Source organism: Pteropus alecto, unplaced genomic scaffold, assembly GCF_000325575.1.
Source record: "Pteropus alecto unplaced genomic scaffold, ASM32557v1 scaffold14, whole genome shotgun sequence".
Lineage (NCBI taxonomy): Eukaryota > Metazoa > Chordata > Mammalia > Chiroptera > Pteropodidae > Pteropus > Pteropus alecto.
In genome coordinates this window covers 4,191,874-4,206,900 of record NW_006436810.1, presented here as the reverse complement: position 1 = coordinate 4,206,900, position 15,027 = coordinate 4,191,874, and the positions used below count along the sequence as shown (strand labels likewise).

The following is a 15,027-nucleotide window of genomic DNA, read 5'->3' as shown; positions in this document are numbered from 1 at the left end:
TGATATGCAAGAAATAGAATTTTAGGCAAGTATAGAATATTGAAAGGTCATGCTCTTTTCTTAGGAATTGCACTCATTAAAAATAAATAAAATTATTTAAAACTTTACTAGGACTTATTTTTTAAATTAAAGCCTCTTGAACAATAATGAGTTAAGATTAGATTGGTTTGCTTCACTAAGAACTGACACATTTGGGGGAGGCGGTCCTCCATGACTGATGATTTTGACATCTTTGCTCCCTAAGAAGAATGTATGTATACATTTAGAAGCATTTTGTTTCAGTGTGTATTTTGAGCATCTTAGATTTAGCCATTTGGGAATAACTTGTCCTTATGTTTAACTTCATATAAAAATTTCAAACACTTATTATTTTATAGGTAGGAACAAGAGTACTCTCTGGATAGATGAAGTGACCTATCTAAAGACTGGAATATTTCATTACATAACAAAAGCTTTATCCAAACATGCTAACTGATGTAGCATGTACAAGCCCCAGTTTTTTTCCCAGATAAGTATAGAAAATTACAGCTTAATGGTAAAGTATATTGATTCTCCATAACTATCCTATATATTTAATTAAATATACACGGATATGTGGTCTCTGAGCTTACAGTCTTGCCGCTGAGATCAGAGCCCTTTTCTACTTCTTGAAAAAGACCAAGATGGTTAAAATGATAGCAACTGCTTGTCAGACTAGAGGGTTTGGAGGATGCAGTTAAGGCTCCATCCCTGATGTGCCTGTAACACTTATTGTCAAAATGTGATGATCCTATGAAATTTAGATATATAATTGATCCAGTATACAGAACTTTAACTCTTTTTGCCTGACTATGAAAACCTTGTTTGTACCCTTGGCGAAATGCCATAGAATTTCCTTCTTTGTGCTACTCCAGGAAGGGCCGTGTCATGGGAAGGGGAGCACACTGTGGGGGCAGCAGGTACCAGGGGAGTAGCTTGGTGTCTCGCTTCGATTACAGTGGACACACTCGACACCATTCTGATTAAAAGGGATTTATTTTCTTTCCATTCAGAGTGTTAGCTCTTTTAGGTTGTTAGTTCGTATGTGAAATTTCATGGAAAATCTATAAAATTGAATCGATTGGGTCTCTCATGAATAGGGAAATTTGTTCTACACATAAGGGAGCTTGTGTTCACAGGGAGCCGTTATCTTTGCGACCTGTCCTAGATGTAGCTCTCAAAGGAACACACGGGCTATGTTACTTGGGTGCGTTCTGTGCCATGGAAAAAAGGCTTATCCCCTTCAGCTGTAAACAGCAGCCACTTCGACATCAGCTCCCCTCTTTTGTTACCAGTCAGAACTCAAGGATTCATCACTCAAAGCAGATTTTTATTGGGAAAATTGACAGAAGGATAGATTTATTCTGTCTGCTTTCAGGAAGGTGGCTTACTTAAATTGTGCACACTGCAAAGGTGATCACTTAGATTAAAGGAATAGGTTCTCCCTAGCACATCACACAAAGTATGAGAAACCAGTTTGCTTTTCTGCCTATGAATACCCAAAAAGAAAAAAAAAAATTTTTTTGAGTTGACATTTATGATGAGCACAATTAATTTGCACACATCTAATTCTATTCTTTCAAAACAACATTATGCCAAGATCTTGGGATGTGATAAATATTAATTTACTGTGAAAAGCATAATTTATGTAAAATATGTATTTTTATAAGTCTGCATTGAATAGAGTGTTCTGTGTTAACAAATCCTAAATGTATTTCCATATAGTGCCTCATGTTGTCAAAATGTTTCAAGAGACTCTTGTTCAATGATATATATTCTCAATTTTTTTGTCATAAATGTCATCTGTTTGAAATGTTAGTGGTCTTGAACTTCGTGTTTGAATTTAAAAGGACATCTAAACTTCCTCGGTCTCAGGGCTAAATCTAGAGTAGATGAATAATAACTTCTGAAAGCCCTGTGTTTTCACACTATAATCACAGAAACAGTGCATGATGATCCCCTTCACGTCAGCTTCCTTCAACGAGAGGTACATGGTGTCCTGAGAATTCAGGCCTTAAAGAAATATGCAGCTTAGATGAAAGATATTCAGAGACTGTCAGGGGCATATTTTAATCTTACTACTGTGCAGCCTCTTATTTTTAACTTTTAATTTCCATCTTCTAGTTACAGTTCTTAAATTGTCAAAATCAGAGGCATGATTTTGCTGTATAGGCCTTAAGAAATCTATAGATTATTCCTCCCTGTTCTGAAACTGTGCCAGTTTTCTGAATTCTAACTTCTGGGTTTAAAATCTCAGATGAAAAAAAGCCTTGTGAAATATAGTGTCAGATTTAACTTGCCTGTTGCCTAAATTTTCAAAAGACCTTTATTAAATACAATGTATAAAATAATCTTATTTTCAAGGAAGCACTACTTGCCGTACAATTAACTGCTAGCTGGTGGCCTGGTATATATCTGGCACTCAATAATTTTTGTTAAACTATTGAAAGAAGGAAAAATTGAATGAACCCAGCAGTAATATAGATCCTTCACTGCATCTCCACCCCCTTAATTTGAGAAACCTAAAGCAAACAATAATAATCTCTAATAGTAACTTCTAGACCAGTAGTCCCAGAGAATGAAAAGAATCTGTAGGAATATTTTAAATCTGGTATTAACAAAAGATTAACTTGATATTAAAAGATACTTCACATAATTTTCATATAATTTGAAACCTCTTTAACTCAAATTTTTTGAAAATCCAAAGGCATTCAATATTGACTGTGGCATAATATCCACCTTTCGATATGTGTGTACTCTTTAATTACTAAGAAGGCTTAAGATAGCTGGGTAAATATATGCCAAAAAAACAAAAATTAAAAAAGAAAAGAAAAACTCAGAATGACATATTTGAGACTCTTCTTTCCTAGATATCACAATGTAATTCCAACTTCTATCTACTGTGTATGTTACAAAAGTGAAATCCAATCTTTTAAATCTAAGATGTTCTTTTTTATTATTACTTATTTCTTTATACGCTTTTTAAACTTATACATTTGCCAACTCTGTGTTGTCTCAAATATTTTATTTTCACTTCAAAATTTGGGAACAATTGAACTTTTTAGTCAGTTGTCATAGAAAAATGAGCCAGAGGACTTCTAAGAAATGCTTCCTTTAGCATCAGTTACCTGCTGACTTGACATAATTCTATATAGAAATGTGTTCTGTTGTTCTTTTAGAGTTGAATTTTTTAGTAAGAACACTTTACTATGTTAAATGTTTATATTTGTTTGGCAGTAAGTATAACATTGGGGAAAAAATAATGATGACTCTCTTCTGATGTAATCAGCTAACCAACACAAACATGAATACACAAAGGGCGGTCATTTTCAAGTATGTGAAAAAATCCTATTCTATAAGGCAAGGCTGAATGCCTCAGAAAAGTCATGGTTTTCTTTGTCTTTCACAGATGGCCATCACAGCAGTGACCCTTGGAGCTCCTCCAGTGGGATGAATCAGCCTGGCTACGGAGGAATGTTGAGCAATTCTTCTCATATTCCACAGTCTAGCAGCTACTGTAGCCTGCATCCACATGAACGTTTGGTAAGGCAGATTTAAGTGGTAAGGGAGATAAAACAGCTAGTTATTAAATCTCTTCCTCTGTCTTTTCCTGAAGGTACACAAGGACTCTGTAAATGAATGCAGAATTGTTATACACACATTACTCTTACTGTCGTATTGTTTTTGTGATCAAGGACGTAGCTGAATCAGATCACCTATGTAAGCCTTTTCAGACTCTCTTTGTCATTGTTCTTCAGTTTATTGTGTTTTATTCTGTGTTTTCTTTATCATAATTTCAGCTTCCTTTGTTACATAAATACACACTGTATTTGAGTCACAGAATTCAGCTATGGCACTACATTATTATCATTATTATTGTTGTTGTTGTTGTTGTTGTTGTTACTACCTGTGGTTTGACGGATATGCTGCAGGGGTCAGAGTGACAGTCAGTAGGGTAAGTGACATGCTTCACCCACGGGCCTTCCCATTTCTCCCTGACTGGCTTTGTCAGTGGTGGCAGCTTTGACCTGTTGTGCCACACTGGAAGGAAATCATGTTTTCTTTACACTCCCATCAGTTAACAGTCATCATGGGAGAGCAGATCTGCAATTTTCCGTATTTTAGCTTTAATTCCACACACTTCAGTCTCCCACCGATACTGTTTCGCCTCACTCTAGTTGAAAACTGCTGGGCTATAGCATGTTACCTTTTTTTTTTTTTACTACTAAAGTTCCCACCCTGCTCATCCCCTACACTTATCCATCCTAGTATTAGTCTTTATTCTAGAGGAAGCAATTCACCTGATGTTTTCCTAGCCTCAAATCAACCACATCGCCAAATTCACTTAATAAACTTAAGTCCATCATTAATGGAGGAAAGAGTACTTCTAGATCATGAGTTAGATTTGGGATGCAGATAAGTGAGACTCAGTCTCTTATAAAATAATATAGCTTTAAAATTTTCCTGGACCTTTAATCTTACAAATGTAAAAGGATATGAAATGTCTAGTTATCATTAGTGATATTTATATAATTTTTCTTTATGTTGAAAGTTGCCCCTCTTTTTTTTCTAATACCCCTTTTTTTTCTTTTTTGGGAAATAATACTTTCTAGATCTCTGTGGTCTTTCCTCTCCTTTGCTCAACCACTAGAAATACAGAAAAGTGACATATATCTTATTCTAACAACCTAAATCATTCCAGAAGTTAAGGGTTCTGAAACCCTTGAAAATACCTATTTATTTAGTCCTAGTGACAGACAGTGTGTGGTCAATTAACCTGTCTTTTAATGAGAGACAAGTAATGGAGACGGAATTAGCCTTTTTATATCATCTCCCAAGTTTGAATGTGTAAATCACAAACTATCTCAAATTTCAGCACATTTTCAGTAAATAGCAGATGTTTTACTTTCAAATTTTCTCTTCTCTCACCTCCTACTTAGAGATATTAGAATGAAAGCTTAGAGAAATATCAACTATTATTACACTGGAATTTCTTCTTGGCTAACATTTTTATTTCTCCATCATCATTTTCCACATCTCTAAGGAACTCATGATCAAATCTACATGTGTCCTATGAGCAAGGAAAGTTTTGATTACACATAAGAGATTTTGGCACTATACTAATATGTTGGAATTTCAGTCCTTTTAAGAGTTGTCCATCTGACATATATTTTTTTCCTCCTGTGTTTCTTCTTTCTTTCCCGATTATGGTCTAGAATTTTGGTTTAGTGTGATTTTATCCCAATCAAATTCACTGCATGGGGGGTGTATCATTAAAGTGCTCCAATGCACACACAAAAAAATGTAAACCAACTACATTATTCCTTTTTGAAAAAGTTTTGCTGAACCAAAACGACATTGTCCACCAGGAGGAAAGATAATATGGAAGGAGTAATCCAGTAGGTTGAATCAGATGCTGTATTTGTAATGTCATTTATCCATCCCAAAACACAAGGTTTTCATTCTTAACATGACCACCTAGCAGATCTTAGAGATTACGGGTTTTGTTTTTAAAAATTACCAAACGAATTAAGTCTCTGGCTGTGTATCCTAATGAATTTTCTCACCAATAGAGAAACTGTTGAATTATATCTAGAAATCATTGTTATTTTCAGTGTTTAACCATTCAAAAAATCTGTTGCTAAAGTGACATTTAAAAATCTGACACTGATTGAGAAAAATTTAAGTATACAGTAGGCACTTATTGTCCTTTCACTTGAAAATAATGCTAATTCCTCACAATTTTCAAACGTAGCTTTTGGCCAGTGCCATACTGAACAGAGGAATGGTTTTTGAAAAAGAAGAGAGCTTTCCTTGTATTATTTTGGGTATCATTTGGCCAAATTAGTATTATCTCTAAAGGTAAAACATGTTAGAAACATTATTGTCATCATCACTTGATATCGCGTTATAAAAGAATGTGTAATTATAAAACGCATAATCCATACATTTCAGTAACAGCTGTCAAGTCACCAGTTTTGATTCTTCAAATTCCCTTTACGGTTTCAACCTCTACAACATAATCACTGCTGTGTCACAGATACACATGCAAAGCCACTCAGAAGTGTGGAGTTTGTCATTAAGCTTTGGAATGACTTGGCAGTGTTTTTTTTTTTAGAAAAAGGATAGAGTCTTTGTCGTCTGGCATGGTTCAGACATAGTCTTTGCACCACAGAGGGAAATAGGTGAAGTAGTTCTGAGAGTCTAGAATTTTAATATAAAGGAAGTTCTGTTGTCTTTTATTTTTAATAACATAAACCTTTACCCCAGTGATTCTAAACTAGTTATGATTTTGCCTCTCGGGGAACATTTGGAAATGTCTGGAGACGTTTTTGGATGTTACACACAGGACGAGGAGGTGGTACTTGATACTGGAATCTAGTGTACAGAGGCCAAGGATGCTGGTAAAAATACCGCAGTGCACCAGAGAACCTCCTCCCCTGCCCCCGCCCCCCAGCAAAGAATTATCTGGCACAAAAGATCAGTTGTGCCAGGATTGTGAAACCCTGCCTTAACCCAAAGCATGATTTTATTCTTAGTATGTGCTACCAATTATTATATTTTCTAACCTTTGAATACCGATGGGTTGATAAAAACATCACTAATGGAAACACTTCAACACTCTTGTCAGTAGACTCCAAATACACTATCATTGGGTATCATAAGTAAAAATAATTAAATAGCTAGTATGTAAGGCCATAACACTTTTTCCCTTTGTGGTAAGAGGGCAGACAGTATTAATAGCTGGACTAAGAGAGACCAAGGGGACCTCTTATCGTTGATCCCTAAATATTCTAAAAGACAACATTATTCACATATCATTGATATCCCCTGTGGTGTATTTATTATGTCTTTGAGTGACAGTAGTTTTCAAGATACTTTCCTTTGTAAAATAATCTAGTTATAAATCTCATTAATTGATTTCAGCATCTAATTTTCTATGAATCTCTAAAAATAACTGACTTTAGGTGGATTGTATTGGTTTCCCCATTAAAACTTGTGGGGAAGAACTCTTTTTTTTTAGTCTCTGAACTCAGTATTAACCCTTTGTTTGTCAAATTGTAAATTAATGCCTATTTTATACCAAGTTAAAGGAATCTAAAAATAATCACTGAGGCAATTATCTTTTTCCTATCTCATTCTGTAATTATTAATAGTTATTTAAATATTCTTCATAAAATGTTTCTCTGTTTCGATATTTGCATAGTGGGAACTGATTTATAAAGTCTCTGTTCTTCAGAAACTCAGCATAAAACACAACTGAAACTATCTCTTTTTCTTTTAGTTTTCTTTTTCCTTATTCTGTTTCTTTTTCTCCACTTCATTACAGACTTTAGCTCTTGAGCAGAAATGTCTCTTCTAAGTTTGGTGTTCTGTGGCTTATTCAGAGTTTCAGACTAGCTGTACCATGGAACAGACCCACTCTATCTTTCTTTGGAGAAAATTTCATGGACTACTTGGGGTATTTTGAAAGTAGCTAATGAGTTTAACAGGTGGCCCAAAGAATTTTTTGGTCAAGCAAAGAGGTCCATGAAATTAAAAAGTTTGAAAGACATTCTTGGGAACTGGGAAAGGTTTAAGGGCATCCTGCCAACTTTTTCACTGAAGTCGACCTTTCATTTGGACTATTTTGATCGTACAGAGGTAATATTTTCAAAGGCATGGCATTGTTCGACCTAGCTCTGAAATGTTGTTTCATTTTCTAGGCCATTTAGTTATCTTTCAAATAACTAGTATTTTAATCCACTGTTTATTAAACACTAACTGATAACAGTTGTTCATTGAACATATAGGATAATTATGTGTTCAGTACTCAGCTGTAAGTTGTGGATACAGAGGTATAAGCTCTATTCCCTCTCTTTGAAGAGTTTACCATATAGATGGAAGTGCAATTGAAGGAGAAAGCAGTGAAAAGCGGCATATAATTAAGTGTTAAATGGCAGAGTACAGGATGTAAGTTCATTAGAGATTCAGAGAGAAGAGATCTTAGAAGAGTTAGAATAGTAAGGAATCATCATGAAAGAGATAGAACCTGAGATGGGCCTCTCAAGATAAAAGAAAGTACCAAGACACCAGAGTTTTACTTCTTGTGAATGGATGCTTGGGCTTAAAGCACCTCTGACTGTCAGCATCATATTCAATCTCAATTTTCTACTGAACAATGTTAACAGATTCTCCAATAATAATATAATAGATATCCATAGGCCATTAATATATTACATGTAAGGAAAAAGTATATTTTAGCTTAAATATTTTTTCTTTACATGTTTCTAACACATTCAAATGCCTACGAGAACACCTTTTAAAGCCTATTATTATCTTGAACAGGAAAATAGCTTGATGTCTTTCTATAAATTACTGTGTCTCCTAAGCAGATGGGTGGGTAACTCCTAAAGTGTCACTTTACAGGCACTGTGATATACCCCAAGAAAAGCAACTTATTTGGACAACTGGTATAATAATCGAGCTCAAAGCCAAGCCTTAAAACCACATGATTCTATAAAGATGATGTTCCTCTTTCACAGTCACCTTTATGTGACTTGCTAATGGATAGGACCTGTAAAGAAAGAAATCAAATAGTCATTCTCAGTTCATTTGTTCCAGTTTAATTCAATATAGTCATTGAGTTAAAGCTTTACATATTGATACTTTGGTGAGGTATGTAATCATTAGCACTTTAAAAATTTTTCATTTACCATTTTGTTCTTGCTGGAGTTCAGAACAATGATCCAGTTTGGTAGGAAGAAGATCTGAGACTGGTTCGTTTCTCTTTGCCATTTTGTGTCCAGAAGGTCAGATGAAATGTAATGTAAAACTGTGGGTCACGACATTGTTTTGTTTATTATATCTTGGAATCTTTCTTACTCGATCAATAAGCTATACCAAAAAATAAAAATAAAAAATGGCAATGCTCTTTTATGCTGCTGAAATCATACGGATGCTTTTAAGCAGTAATTTTTATATTTAGAGATTGTGATCATTTCTCAGTGTCGTATATTGCCATTATATTCCTCTGCGTTTGATGCAAACTCCAACCAACTATGTGCCTTGTATTTTATTATTTGAAAAATGAAATCTGTCAGATCTAAGCGTGATGTATTCTTGGATATCTTGAAATTCTAATGGCTTTCTCCCTTACAAAATGAAGAGTTCTGAAAGAAGGATTAGAAAACTTACCCACTAAATATTTTATGGTTGAATACGGCCTCCTTTTTCTGCTTCTTGCTACAGAGCTATCCATCACACTCTTCAGCAGACATCAATTCCAGCCTTCCTCCAATGTCCACTTTCCACCGTAGTGGTACCAACCATTACAGCACCTCTTCCTGTACACCTCCTGCCAATGGGACAGACAGTATAATGGGTGAGTCTTGGAAATGCCAGTTCTGCTGCCGACAATCAATGCCAGGATTTAATCATGAAAGACCTCTTTTTCCCCTTATTCTTGAACAGCAGTTAGGCAATGAATATTTGTCACATAACCGAATGAACAAACAAATGAACCAAACAGAAATAGTCATTGGCTTGATCATAATTACTTTTATTTCCCCCACAAGAAACTGAAATTTGGCTACTTTTGTGTACTGTCAGTCGTTAGATTGAACAAGGTTTTAAAAAGGCCAAAACCATCTTGTTTCTCATACTCTCAAACAGCAAGCAAAATGAACTTTAATAAGATAAACCTTTGGAGACTAATGAGATAGAGGGTATTACAGCTCTTAAAAGTAGTTATTGACCACTTCCCAAATTCAGTCACTGTGCTATGCTCTTGGCTATGACATGCCACAGTCTTCTGAAGACTGGTTTATGAGAAATTCACGGATGAGTAGTAATGACTAGCGGAGCTTCACCTTCTGAAGAACGCGGCCTTGTGGAGTCCTTCAAGGGAGAAGAAGTGTTTGTTCACCTACAGGAGAGGAGATGGCTAGGCGTCTGTGGGCCAGAAGTCATTTGCTGCTTTTTATCAAGCAAAATACTAAGCAAGTGAAGGCCCAAGCAGAGTGCTGCTGCCAAATGAACTGAGCTGTCATCATCCTCTCACTTTTCATGCTGTCCATTATGGTTCTTTCCCAAGGACACCACATTCGCCAGGAAGAAAGAGTTGGCAGGCTGTCTGGCTGCCCAGGGAAGAAAGAGTTCAGGCTGGGAGGAGGCAGGTACCCTCTTCTAATTTGGCCTCTGACGATCTTTCCCGTAATTCAGATGAGCAACAAAGCCTGATGCTCCAGGGTTTTATTAAAACCTCAGACTTCACCAGTCACCACTACTCTGGTTCTGGCTCAAACCCACACCTTGCTGGGCCTTAGGATGACTTCCAGCGGGTAGTGTGATAAGAACACACAATAAGTTAGGGAGAAGAATGTGTGATAGAATAATCCTGCTTATTCCTCTTAGCTATTTGTAGTTTTTTTTTCATTTTCTTTTGTCTATAGAACTGTGGAAGTAGTATGAATCACTTATGTGGGAGAGTTTTTGATGAAAAAGAAATGTGTTTTGAAATGTTACAAATATAATTCTGCCTAAATAATACACTCCCTGCTTATTCAGTAATATATTTCACCCTTGAGATGAGCCATCTAGCAATTCTTTGCTATCATGTCTCATTAGGAAGCAAATTTAGGAAACAGTTCCCATTTTTGGAACTTTTCATAACAGAGTTTCTACAAATGTGTTGCTTCGGTTTGACCTTGGAGGGCTGTGGACAGAGGTCACATAGGGAAGTTTTGTTAGCTATCAATGCAGATTTAGCAGATTAGAAAACCAGGAAGAAAGAAAGAAGTGCAGAACTGAAAGAGTGAGAAAAGCATATTTCACTTCAATGTGGTCTGGTGCATGGAAAGCCCCTTTCCGCAGTCATGAGGTCTAGTTATAAAGAAAGGTGACCGGTCATTCATCCTCTTACATGGCAGATTTCCTGTCTACTTGTGGTTTGAGTAATTTTCTTTTTGAGGAAGGTATAAAGGTGGAACAAAAGCTAGAGTTGAGGAAAACATACTTAGGCACTGTTTGAAAAAAAATTTTTTTTGTTTTGATTTGCGAAAGAGTCTTCCTGGGAGAGAGGCTCTAGACTTGGGAAGAAAGAGGTATTATGAGACGGCATAATCGTCCTCCATGAGATGTGGTCAGCATAGCCCCGAGCCTTACCGAGCATGAGGTTTGCTTTAGTTAAGGTGGTTGGTTCATCGTTAGCTTGTAGATGAAAAAGAATGTGTACTCTCCTTCATTTGTTCTGGGCAGAGTGGGGGTACAGCGACTTCTACATACTAGTGGGCTCCACTACATAGTAAAGATGGACTTAACTCATTACAGACCACAGGAGCAGGGAGGGTCTAGGAAATAAGTAGTCATGGTAACTCAGCTTTTTGGAGGAATAGATCTTTATTAACTTGCATAAATACAGCTATTACCTTAGGATTCCTCTAAAGGAGGACATTCTAGTAATGTGTCCTCCTTAAGTTAAAATGCAGAGGAAAATTTAAGTATGATAATCAGCTTTAGTATTGCATGGTGTCTGAACAGCTCACGTTTCTTCGCATTTTAATTCTCTTAGATTTTGGCTTAGATTTTCAGAGTGCAGTAGAAGTCAGGATGGCAGCATGTCTGTATAACAAGAAGAGAAGAATTCTCTTCTGTTAGTGATACTTCCCTAACAAACAGTATGGATTAATAGGATACATCTGTAGACTTTTGAAAATATTTGGCATATACTCACTCATTCTGAAATGCAGGAAATAAAGAAATATTACATTGCCTATATCGCAAAGAACAAACAGAGCTAATTAAATAATTGGTAAATAGAGAACACATAGCCTGACACATGTTTAAGATTACACACATGATTCTGTAGAAAATGACTGTAAGCAATACTAATGCTGTAAGAATGGGGTTCAAGCACTAACACATGGACATCACATTTTTCAAGTTTTCTTGGTGTAAAGTTGCAAGGCAGTGCAATCTTTTCATAAACAGCGTTGATGTCTTAGGAAGCTTCTTTTGCAGTTCAAAAGGTCATTGTCCCATTTCTCAATTACATGTTATAATTTGTCTTCCTGGTGATCAGCAGTTGCCCTGCACTGATCATAGAACAACAGAATGCATGTGGAGTAAGGTGTAGGCTCTGAAACTATCAGAAGGTCACCTCTCTGGAGCCATGCTCCCTTGCCTCTGGTTCTGTCCTCTGAATCTCAGAGATGGAAGATGCTCATTGAGGTCTTGGATGGGTTGCATTTGGTTTGGAGGAATAACCATTGTTTCTTGGCTTTTGTTTGTTTTTCCCCTCTAATGTCCAATACCAATTTTTAGAAACCCTTAGAAAGGATAAAGCTTGCTCAGATCATAATGACAGGACTTTTTTAAATGACACATTTATCCATGGAGTTTTGAAAGAATCGTAGAGTGAAATATTTTATTTGTGGTACATAGTCTACTATTTTTCTCTGAATCCTTGCCAGCAAACTCTGAAGATTACATTAGACATTTCTGAATTGGAAGGGTCTTTTAAGCACCCTAGAGTTATATGAATATAATGCATGAGGGGACAGCACGGATGCATAATACCTCAACTGGTGTAGCACCCACTTAGGAAGAGAAGCTAAGTCTGGAGGCTTCAGGAGTTACCATCATCGGAGCCCTTCAAACTTTATTTTTAAAACTCTTCCAGTGTTATGATGCCAGCTGTATCTTAAAAACAATACAGTCCAGTGCCTCTGCATGTGAGTGAGCTTGCATACAGAGAAGGAAGTGTAATAAGTTACTAGATACCAGTTGTAGAGGAAAGAAATGTCTAGAGGATGGTAGCTATATATACTTTTGCTGTCTACAGATACTTCCTTCCTATCTGCAATATCCAAAAGCTCTTCCTGGTCAAAACGATTGAGAGGACTGTCTACCAGAACACAAGCAAGTCCCTGAGACTGCTCAAGGACACAAGTGCCCCAGTTCCCCACTGGGAGATGCCATCTGTGTACTTTACCAAGGTGTGGTCTCATGTAGTTGGAGCTACATACCTTTCTTCTCCTCAGAGGATACTGAGAATACGACCAACATAATGGTTGTAATAACTATTATTGGTTTATTAGTCTTTAACTGGCTGGCTTTTGGCTTTTTATACATGGCATTTCCCGTATTTTTAAACCTCAAACCAAACAGTGTTGAAGGAACAGACTACCAAGATTGATTTAATACAACATATGCAAAAGATTACCCTAGAATATCTATCTGGTTCATGAATTAATCTGGCTTACAACTTTCACTTCTAATGACATGTTTCTATGACATGATGCATTTTAGTATGTGGCTTTTCTGGTAGAAACATGTCCATTTCCCCTTGAGGACTTGGTTTCACAGTAATTTTATTATTGGAGTAATCACATAAGATTCACGTTGTCTTTCATAAGAATCTCAAGCTTCCAAATACAGTTGAGTGGTGAATAGGCACAGAGCATGAGAGTATATGAATTTTATCCAGCAGTGTCATGGCATCCCCGTTACAAACACCACCAATGGAAAACAGTAAGCTACACTATGAATTACAATTGTTATTCCTTTTACGTCTTCATGATGTTCCCAGGCTTGAGGTTATGGCTGTGCAGTAAAGAGGTAACTCATTTTCCAAATTCTGATTTTCAGTGGTGGATCCCCAGGCACCACTCAACCTGGTGTTTTGTTAAGGGTGTGTTCTAATGGGAATTGCCATTTCCCCGAAGATGAGACTGAGTCTAAGGGTGGTCCAACACGTAGCCAAAGATGCCAAACCCTTCTCTCTGCTCCTTCTAGCCAGCAAGCAACAGCACCTGTGTTCAAACCATCTGAACAATGCTTGGGTGGCTGGCAGTGTCAAATCCTCCTACAAAATTACAGTTCCTCTTAACAACTGCTCATCTTCCACTCATATTTATGTTACTGCTCTGCTTAGAAACCGATTATTTTTTTTCTTGAGCAAGAAAAATCGATTAGAGCAAAATAACTTTAGAAATCGACTCAGTCTTTGCCAGGTAGGGGCAATAATTTTTGTCTGTATTTCTGTTATATGGGCCTTTGGGTAATTTCTAATAATACAGATTGGTAAAAATTAGAGCCTCGAGCAATAATCAAGCCCCGTTACATTAAAGCCAAAAAGGTGGATTTGCTGAGCACAAATTTTAATTAGAAGTGTGTTTTATTAAACATGACCCATTACTCAATATAAAAGAAATTATGCCATTTGGGAATTAATAATATATTTACGTTCTGATTATTTATATGCTTTGACATATCAGTCACCCAAATAAAAAGAAACTCTTTAACAGAAGGACCCATGTAGCTTAACATGTTCAAGGACTTTGAAAATGTGTCTTCTCCAGCATTTACTGGAACAGAACAAAAGGCATTCCAAGCGAAAGGGCAAACTGGCCCCAATAAACTGCTTTGAAATTTAAGCCCTTGGGTTTGGCTCTCCAGCTGCTGTAAGGTAGCATGCCTTCGTGGTAAAAAATCGTCTGTTCTTATCAGTGGCTTCCATGAGTAGCCTTTGTAGTTTTCTGAATCATTTTCATGGCAACATGAGGTAAGGCATTGATTCTATTTTTTGTTCTACTTCCTGAGTTTTAATATCTTCCTTTATAAAACAGGCACTTAACAGAAAGTTTAGTTAGAAAGGTGTAGAACGAAAGTAGAAAGTAGTCATAATTATCATATCTTGCCTCTTAGAAAGTGATATTTATGCTATATATAATTTACTTCTTAAATATTCCTAAAATAGTTCTATTAGTTTTCAATTATTTGGTTTCACAAAAAAAAAAATTTTTAAATGCTTATTAAAGAATTAATTTTCTGAAAGCTACTACGATAGCAAACTTTACCTGTAATTGAAGCAATAACTTGTCCTATTTGGGTTTTAGGTCTTTGTTAGATAATATATTTTTTCCAGTGTGACTCTGAACTTTCATTTCATAAAAGTCTATTTTCTAATCAAGCAGATATCACAAATTATTTTGACTAGTAAATCTCAGTTTTTAGGTATATATGTTA

At 36.2% G+C, this 15,027-nt stretch overlaps 1 protein-coding gene across 12 annotated transcripts in view; it reads left to right on the top strand.

Annotated features, from left to right (window-relative positions):
• Positions 1 to 15,027, top strand: part of TCF4 (transcription factor 4) — a 344,189-nt gene that overhangs the window by 295,185 nt on the left and 33,977 nt on the right. For all 12 annotated transcript variants that reach the window (XM_025048142.1, XM_015590849.2, XM_015590847.2 and 9 more), the window contains 2 exons: positions 3,428 to 3,561; positions 9,250 to 9,382. In XM_025048142.1, the coding sequence (XP_024903910.1) occupies positions 3,428 to 3,561; positions 9,250 to 9,382 (267 nt within the window). The remainder of the gene's footprint in view (positions 1 to 3,427; positions 3,562 to 9,249; positions 9,383 to 15,027) is intronic.